The 9,699-nt window shown below is 41.4% G+C and overlaps 2 protein-coding genes and 1 pseudogene across 3 annotated transcripts; 2 read left to right on the forward strand and 1 right to left on the reverse strand.

Moving 5' to 3' along the window:
- The first annotated feature begins 207 nt into the window (after nt 1-207).
- Nucleotides 208-3,282, forward strand: LOC145478083 (uncharacterized). The gene is made up of 3 exons (XM_081455988.1): nt 208-2,388; nt 2,521-2,639; nt 2,953-3,282. Exons 1-3 carry the CDS (start codon nt 2,193-2,195, stop codon nt 3,280-3,282), a joined length of 645 nt encoding a protein of 214 aa, XP_081312114.1. The 5' UTR covers nt 208-2,192.
- A 446-nt stretch (nt 3,283-3,728) lies between these two features.
- On the forward strand, nt 3,729-4,594 carry LOC145474202 (uncharacterized; annotated as a pseudogene). The gene is made up of 2 exons (XR_014045253.1): nt 3,729-3,881; nt 4,223-4,594. The product of XR_014045253.1 is annotated as an uncharacterized LOC145474202 (transcript).
- Nucleotides 4,595-5,850: 1,256 nt separating this feature from the next.
- Nucleotides 5,851-8,987, reverse strand: LOC145478082 (uncharacterized). Its single transcript, XM_081455986.1, has one exon. It carries the CDS (start codon nt 7,726-7,728, stop codon nt 5,989-5,991), a length of 1,740 nt encoding a protein of 579 aa, XP_081312112.1. The 5' UTR covers nt 7,729-8,987; the 3' UTR covers nt 5,851-5,988.
- Nucleotides 8,988-9,699: the final 712 nt, after the last annotated feature.

Below are 9,699 nucleotides of genomic sequence, written 5' to 3' on the forward strand. Positions count from 1 at the left end.
TGCTGAGGCAGTAGACAAAAAGCTGATGGAAGAATTATAACACCAAATGATTCAGCAGGACTAACCACAGCATGAATTGATACAGCCAAGATAAATATATACAGTAATCCATGTGCAGTATTAATTATGAAGTACAGTTATGTGAGTGACATGATCAAGAAATACATCTAACACATGTTTGACAGCTACCGACACCAACAGGATATATGTGACCTTTCACGCGAAAACGTGCTATAACGACTTTCCGTTTTCGAACGGAATTCCGTTTAGAAGCCGTTTGAAAGCCGTTTGAAAGAAATTTGCATTCGTTCGAACGACCTGGGTCATCCGTTCAAAAAAATTTGCATCCGTTCGAACGGCTTGCTCACCCGTTTGGTAGAAACGTCCAGCCGTTCGAACGACTTGCTCACCCGTTCGATAAAAACGTCCAGCCGTTCGAACGACTTGCCCACCCGTTTGTTAAAAACATCCAACCGTTCAAACGACTTGCTCACCCGTTCGATAAAAAAGTCCAACCGTTCGAACGACTTGCTCACCCGTTCGATAAAAACGTCCAACCGTTCGAACGACTTGCTCACCCGTTTGTTAAAAACATCCAACCGTTCGAACGACTTGCTCACCCGTTCGCTGGAACATCCATCTGTTCAAACGACTTCAGTAAAACGTTGAACGGCTTTGATCATCCATTCAGGAATAAAAATATCTAGGCATACGAGCGGTTGTCTTAACCTGTTCGGGTACTCGCGTGTTCATGTCACCTAAGGAAAAAAGCCCTTCGATCACTTGAACAGTCTGCTAGCAGATTACGCGACAATCACAAAATATCTCCAAATAATGAAGCTCATGAAGAAACAGTCCACGCAGAAAAATCGAACTACGGTGTAGTTAGCCTGGGATCCAACGGTTTTTGCTTCCGAATGCCGATTCAGAAGTGCTGTTTTCGTTTTCTTCTTGCGTGATCTGTGAGCGAAGACAACTTTCGTTCAAAGCTCACACTGAACCGCTGCTTGTGTAAACAAATGAGAACTACGATGTTGTAAATTTTAAAAACTTCTCGCAAAGTTATTATTACAGGCGAAGAGCTCTTGCAGAAAATATATTTTGCGTTTCTAAACATACGGTAAGATAACAGGTAAGATAAGCAGGTAAGATAACAATCATGTTGTTGTGACGCCCTGAATTTGCATTAAGTTTCAAACATTAACAATGCGTGAAAACTGAGTCACGCTTTTGTCATGCATGCAAAGTCCTGTGCTTGTTTCCGTCGACTGAGAAGCTTGCTTGTTGTAAAATTTGGGTTACACTTCCCAGTAAATACGATGTATTTTTAGCCTTTGCCACAAGGAACATTCCGGAGAGAAAAAGCCATTTCAAACAAGCTCATTTCACGCCGCGGGTCTGGGACTCCGGGACACATCATAATAATAATAATAATTGTAAACAGTGTAGTAAACAGTAGACGAAGTGGTGAGAATCATCTTCTTCTTCGGCCACATTTGTTTATGTTTTGATAGATATAAACACTTTGTAGAACATGCAAACAGCAGCTCACGCCGATCAAAGAATTCGAAGTTTCATCAAATGCGCATCCGTACTTTACTTTTTCTTTGGCCGTTCGAACGGCTGCAATCATCCGTTACTTCTTAGGCGGTTCGGACGGTAGGTTAAATCTGGAAGTTGCTCGCTTGCGGACGCAAAAAGAAGTTCTTGCGCGTGCATTATTTTTGGGCTGTACTGAAAGACAAAGAATTTACAAAGACTCCCATAAACGACCGTGTATAAAAGAATCCAGCTTTTTCTATCTGCGCGAGAATCTCTCGCCGAGAAGGAATCAACGAGTCAGTTACAGTTACATTGGACAATTATTTTGCAAAGGCAAAGAACAATTTTTTCGACTTCTCTCCCTTTATACCAGGTAAAGAATTACACAGACGCCTGGAGTCCATGTAAATGACGCCTTCTGACAGCTGTATTGTTGTTTTAAATCAGTCAGTAGTTGTTTATTATGCAAACACGCACAAGTTCCGGCGGACCAATTAAAACACTTACACTTCATTTATCCAATGAAAACAATGGATTTTCGATCCGCGCGACCTTTAGTGTAACATATAAAATAGGCTCTGTTATCAAAGTAAAGTAGTCACATTTGTTAGCGAGTAGCCTCCACAGTTTTCAATCTCAACAGTCGCGGAATGTCTCTAAGACAGTTGTGCAAGCAAACAAGTAAACGTGTTTCAAAAGCACTTTTTCTTTTCCCTGAAGAACGCAAAACAGGTATCGCGTCAACTCGTTTCATCGTCGAGAAAGACCTCGATTTAGTGGAGGGACAGTCTGTCCAGGTTAACTGGGGGGGAAAGAAAGTGCAAGCGGAGATCCTTGCTGTAAGCGGTAAGTGTCAATCGTATGTTTTGAAGTCTATATCTTTTAGTTAGGTGATCCTTTCTCGTAAGCACTAGCAATTTGGGATACAGTTATGATTTTTTTTAACACCAAGTCCGTAATTTCACGTCCATGTTACAGATGACGAGAAAGTGTTAGCTGAGAAAGACCTGGAATGGTACAAGAAGAATTTTCCAGCAGCGACAGAACAAATCCGAGAAACCACAGAGCCACCAAGAAAAAAAGGTGCCCGAAATAAGGTAATCAGTTAGGTCGACTATTTCTTTGGGCTCGCTTAACTTCCTAATCTAAGCTCTGGGGAACTTCTTTTATTGGCGATTGACTCAAATTTACCATTTACTCGTTACACCAATTAAATCTTCGTAATATTGTCACTCGACCCTTACCTTGCATAACTCCAAAATGTTGTTAATTTTGTGAAGGATTTTTCGCTCTGTTTTGTACTGTTGTTGCTCAACCGTTACCGTGTGTAGCTCCGAAGTGTTGTTGTTAATTGCGCGAAGGAATTTTTGCTCTGATCAAAAGGTAATCATTTGATTTTGTTTGACTTAGACTGCTGAAGTGCAATGTCCCGAGACCGAAGCAAACCCGAGTGACCACCCGTACGAGCAGTTCTTGGTCGGCCAGAAGCAGCGGCAGCACGAGTGGCAAAAAGTCCGAGAATCCAAGAGGGCCAAGGTAGCAGAAAGCGCAGCGTCTGTGACGGTGACAAGTTCCTCCCTACAAGACGATGTTGTCACTATACTCCGCCAGCAGCTCGCTGCCAAGACAGAGGAGTGTCGTCAGTTAATGAATATGGTAGATGCCATGGAAGAAGCGAACAATAAAATTCTCTCCTGCCAGATGCAAATGCAAGAAAACGTTGTTAAGGTAATGCATTAACCTGTGGTCAGGTCCGCTCTCTCTCGAAACAAAGACACAACACTCTATAACATCACTATTTTGCAATTGGGAAAATTTAAAATATTAGTTAAGTGGACTACTTCAGGATTTAGAAAATCACGGATCGCCAATGACAAATTGAAAATCTGGGCAATTTTCTTTAAACCGTACTATTTTACTGTACATGGAGATTACAAATTGCTGTTGAAACACTTATTTGATTAGAAACCACAACATCGCTAAACATAAATGGAGGCTAATAGACGGCCGTATCGAATTTGAAAAGCTAGCGTTTTGAGTGTTGACCCTTCTGCTTTGCTCCAACTGAAGGTTTAACACTCGAAACGTATGCTTTTTCATATTCTCTAAGGTCACAAAAAGCTAATTTAAAAGCACTCTATGTCCTGAATCTGTCAGCTGACCCGAATTTCCGTTAACTCTTGTAGATGATGGAGAAATTTGAAACATCCCTGTCAGGAATGGAACACAAACTGGTGAACAAGATGTCTGCCTTGGAAAACAACGTGAGCGCTGCACTATCAAACATCGAAGGACGCCTGGAGTCACTGGAAGGACAATCCCTTACTCATTTTTCAAGGGTAAGAAATTTTTGTAAGACTGCCCCTAGATTTCGGCCTGAGAGTTTCTAGTGATACAATTCAAACAAAGAGGGTTTTCTCATTTTCACTTAAGTTGCGAAAGCGGGCTGATTTCCGCCTTTGATTGAACTTTTTTACAAATGACTAGAAAAATTAGCGTGACGAGCCCAAAGAGCGTCTCTCTATAACGTAACAGGCTAAAAAAAATATGGTAATGTTTGATTCTAAGCAGTGATCATATTTCAGAAAAATTAAGTATGGTCACGCTAATGACCTATCAACGGGAGAAATCGGTGAGCAGACAAATAAAAACAACGTTGCTCTATTTTTTTCGCTTGCAGCTCGACCTCGATGCCACAGTCACAGATAACGGCTTTGCCGCTGACATCCCAGAGTTAGACGAAAATGAGCCACCTGCAGACATCGGGGAACTAAGCACCATTGATACTGACACACTGGACAGGCTTTGCGAGGAAGTCCAACCAGCCGAGATCAGTCAGGTTGTGCAACCTACCAGAGTGGCAACTTCTGCGCAGGAAGTCGGCGAGGAACTAATTGGTACGTGTGTGACGCCCACGAAAATAAAAGCAGTCCAGCAGGCCCTGGGACGAGAAAGTGAACGGCACCTCTGTGCGCTGAAGCTCCTGCAGTCTTTTTTCACCAGCGAGGAACTAGCGAACAGCAACACTGATGGTACTTATGGAAAAAAGTGTCTAGACAGCGCCAAACTCAATTCACTCAAAGTGTTAGTTTTCACTAAGTTTCCAGCTGGCGCCAACGAGGATAAGGAGAAAGTATGGAGGTATATTAAAAGCAAAATTAATTCTAAGTGTCGCGCTATCCGCAAGTTTACCCCAAAAGACTCAGCTGATCGTTTATCGTAATCATTCTTTTAACAAACCGTAGCTTAAGAATATTTTTGTAACTAGCTAGCTGTTTATTTATTAACGGTGTCGTCTGTATAGAAAGGAGAATTGTCAGTAGTACAATAAACATTAATTTTGTAATTGACTCTTGCCTGTGCCGGTAAGAAGTGACACTTCAAAAAGACAATGCACACCGACTCACCAGCGCGTACCGAAAACTTTTGCCAGCAAAAATGGGACTTCGGTAAAAGGCGCAACATAAAAACATTGTTCAACTTTTTTCTCTTTTAATAGAGAACATTTCACTGTTTAAATCACCAAATTGCGCCAAGTAGAAACAGAGATGTCTTTTCTTTTCTTTGTTTCCACGCTTGCCGGTGAGAAGTGACACTTCAAAAAGACAATGCACACCGACTCGCCAGCGCGTACCGAAAGACAAAACTTTTGCCAGCAAAAAAAGTGACTTTAGTAAAAGGTGCAACATAAAAACATTGTTAAACTTTTTTTTCTTTTAATAGAGAACATTTCACTGTTTAAATCACCAAATTGCGCCAAGTAGAAACAGAGATGTCTTTTCTTTTCTTTGTTTCCACGCTTGCCGGTGAGAAGTGACACTTCAAAAAGACAATGCATACCGACTCGCCAGCGCGTACCGAAAGACAAAACTTTTGCCAGCAAAAAAAGTGACTTTAGTAAAAGGCGCAACATAAAAACATTGTTAAACTTTTTTTCTTTTAATAGAGAACATTTCACTGTTTAAATCACCAAATTGCGCCAAGTAGAAACAGAAATGTCTTTTCTTTTCTTTTTATCACGCTTGCTGGTAAGAAGTGACAAAAACTTTTTTAAAGACTTTTTTCGCCCAGCAATTATTTTGACGCTTCAAAAGATAACAAACGTGACTCGCCGGCGCTTTCATTAAAAAGACTTAACTTCACCGTTTAAACGACAATAAACTCTATTCAAACTTTGATAAAATATTTTTTCCCCTATAAAAAGAGATCATTTTACTGTTGTATTATAGAACCAAGTTCTCCCGCATACAAATTAGAAAAGAAATAATCTTTATTTAATAGTAGATAACACATGTTGGTCATTGACTTTTATAGATTTGGCGGCTCCTAAAAGAGCCATTTTTAGCGACCTGGACTCGTCCACTTCGACGAACCAGGGCGCGGTGGCTCCTAAAAGAGTCGTTTTTGTAAAACTGTAGAGCAATGTCGAACGCTTGACGAGAGGTTTCATGGCGCTGGTGCAACCAGATCTTCTGTTCCTGGTTTGCAGAACTGGCGAATTTCGCGGTGCAGATACTGCTTCCGTTCTTGAGATAATCCTTGGGGGTTTAGCTTTGCTGGAAGCACTGCGGGTGGTAGGGTGGCAGGGTGTTTCAGCAGCAGAAGAGATCGCTCGGGAGAAGTGCTGTACTCTTTGAAGTAAATTTTGCCAGGTTCCTCTTTTGAAAATCTAAAATGATGGAACTTTTTTATGCCGGGAAGCTTGACGAAGTACTGTCCTAGGAACGCTGACCAATCGTACACTGGCACAATAACTTTTCCATCGTGTGTCCCAACAAGTTGCGCCTTGTTTACTCCCGCAGTGCTGGAAGACTCAACCATCTCGGCAAATTCGTAAAGAGAAGAAATGTAAGTAACTTTGTACGATCTCTTGATAATTCCAAAGGAGCGATCCGGGCCAAACTTCGTATGTCCAGCAATTAGAAACGAATAAGTGATTGAGTCGTGAAGCTGATTTATTGCTCTCCATGCCAGGTACCAAAGGAAACAGTTGTTTTTATTCTGCCCCGAGCAGTTGTCAGCATGAAGATGGACGCACGTTTCGCCAAGTCCATGGTTCTGGAAGTAATGATGAACATAGCTTATTGTGGTGTTTGCCCCTTTACCAACGTCACTTGCCTCGTCAATAAGGTAGTTAACCTGTTGAGGTACTGCTTCGCACATGACGCCAAAGATTCCACATTTGCGTGGTGTTTTAAAGTAAATCGGTCCCGGCTGCATCGGGTTACTGGGAATGTGAATTTGCTGAGCAAAGTCGAATGAATAGTGGATAACTGTATCGACCGAGCATGGGTCATGTTGCTCATCAAAATCGATTGTATCTGCTAATCTTTCCAAATTGTTCTTTGATTCAGTACAAGTGTTCCTGTAAAATTCCCTTTCTGTTTGAACGCAATTTAAATGTTCCTGCTGAGCCAAGACGCACTTAGACTTTTCATTATCGGGAAGGTTTGCAGACCGCAGGAGTTTCGAAGTGTTCTGCTGGCAAGTTAAACAGAGGTCAGTCATGGGCTTGGCGATGAGAAGATCAGGATGAAACTGCTGCCATAGTTTTGTAAATGAAGTGTAGCCAACAGCTTGCTTGCCCGTTTCTTCGCAAACTGTTTTAAATGCACGCCATACATTCATTTTTGTCTCTGACGATGAAAGCAGGCGAATGTCATCGTTTTTAAATCCCGGGATTCTGCCAGGAAGTAAAACAGCGTTTTCTTCGGCATAATTAGTTAGGAAGTTCTTTACGTCCTCGGTTACGGCTTGGGGCAAGGTGTTGTGCGGTAGTCTCTTGTAGTTTCCATGAACCCTCGATGAAAGTCCGTGTTCTTCATAATGTTCTTTTAGGCGGCGAAATCGTGAATAGCTTATTCCGTAAAGACTTAAGAACATATCCTTGCAGATCGGACGGTTAAGGTAAAGGAAACTGGATCGTGAACTTCGTTTCCTTTTTTCGCCAATGATTTCACTATTCGTGCATACTTGAATGTTTGCCAGGATAACAAGATCGAGTTCTCCATGCGACAGTTCCAGGCAATTGTTTAAGTTGGAAAGAACAGCTTCCTTCGAAAACTGTTCACAACACTGGCCGCCTTTCGTGCCACGAGAGCACCCGCATCCTTCTTGTAAAAACTTTGTCACTTTTGCTATGATTTCTTCGCTTTTGAGCACGTCAAGCTGATCGCATTCAGCCATGATGAAGGTTTTTACTGTAAAAAATAGTTCCTGCTAGAGAGTAGTTATGACAACGCGTCCTACTGTCAAAGTGATTGATGCGTTTGGCTGGTGTTGCGTTACCTGTCACTGTTGTGTAACTTGTATGCAAATTTATCGAGATCGGTGTAGAGACACGCAGCCGAACTGAACTGATGGCAATGCGTTTGAGTCGTAGTCAAAAGTAAGGGTTAGCATAGCATACAATTTGAAAATGTATCGGGAACTGTTAGAAACAGAAAGTTGGAGTATTTTTTTTGTAAAAAACCTAGAAAAAACATCACCGCAAATACTTACCAAGTTTGCATTCGCCGTTGATTTTCTTTCGAGTTCCGCCTCAGCAAACTCAGTTACGAATGTTCTCTGCATTTCAGGTTTACTTTCTTTGGCTTTCAGTGGTGAAATAAAGTAGTAACAGGAGCAGTTTCAATGATTAACAGCCATCCGCTCGAAATTATTTTAAGTGAGATGTGTAGCGGCACGGCACCATTCGAAATAAACTAAACGAATTATAATCATGAAGTTTCTAAGCCGTTCGTGACTGCTCGTTCGAAGATTTCATGAGCTGTTCGAACGTTTAGATCACCCGTTCGAAAGTCTTTTATGAGCCGTTCGAAATTTTTTATGAGCCGGTCGAACGGTTTGTTTCGTTACCCGTTCGGAATGTTTTGCGAGCCGTTCGAACGGTTAGGCTACCCGTTCGCAATTTTCCCTGAGCCGTTCGAACGGTTAGGCTACCCGTTCGCAATTTTCCCTGAGCCGTTCGAACGGTTAGGCTACCCGTTCGCAATTTTTCCTGAGCCGTTCGAACGGTTAGGCTACCCGTTCGCAATTTTTTCTGAGCCGTTCGAACGGTTAGGCTACCCGTTCGTAATTTTTCCTGAGCCGTTCGAACGGCTAGGCTACCCGTTCGGAATACTTAATCACCCGTTCGAACACTCATTGAAACCCGTTTCAAACGGCTTGGTGACCCGTTTGTAACCCGTTCGATGGCCGTTCGTTTCACCCGTGTAACGGAAAGTCGTTAATGCACGTTTTCGCGTGAAAGGTCACATTTTTGCTAACATGCAGAATGACCCAAACATATCATGCAGTTGACAATACCTCTCTAATAACAACTATCACCTCTTTACAAGTTAATTAACTGTGTTATATGTGTCAGTGCTCATGGCTAACTGTACATTGTACTGAATGGAAACAATTTGAAAACATCTAACATCACCTTCCAAATAACCTACAGTTGAGAAAATGCAACTTACAAATAATGCTGTTGGCTAACAAAATGTTCACCAGCAGTACAGTGGAAAACATCATGAACAAACAAAATACATCTTTTCTTAAATTGTACAAGACATTGTACATCTTCCAACGTTATACATAGCATGTTTGATGTCCACTAAATGTTCACTGGCAGCCATCAATGGGTAATATCTGTGACAACCAACATCTCTTTCTAACCTTCATGATGTTACATTTTAACACAAAACATTGTTCATGGATAAAGAAACGTAATGAACTAACTAACTAAACAGTGGAAATAAGGACCATAACCACAATACAGCTGCCCTAAGCTACAGTTAAGTGCATGGCTAACAAAATGTTCACCAGTGTCACAACAATGGAAATTATTGCTAACAGCCAACAACAGGTACATAAAGTTGTTACATAATTCATAATGACAAGGTTAACAACAATATGTAAAGCAGTTGAACAGTGGAAATACTGACAGCAACCATCTATTAACTTCCTATCCTGCATATTGTTACACAACTTAATATCTACATAACATTGTTGATGGCTAACTCTTCACTATAATTTCGCTCTAACAACAAACATCAGCTGCATGACAAGTAAAAGATGAAAAAGGTGATCATCTCTTCTTGACCTACATGTTACTGAATTGTCAACAGAAAACATTGAAACATCAGAACAATCTTTGAAAACAGCATACTG

The sequence above is a fragment of the Orbicella franksi genome, chromosome 2 (genome assembly GCF_964199315.1).
Source record: "Orbicella franksi chromosome 2, jaOrbFran1.1, whole genome shotgun sequence".
NCBI classification, from domain to species: Eukaryota; Metazoa; Cnidaria; class Anthozoa; order Scleractinia; family Merulinidae; genus Orbicella; species Orbicella franksi.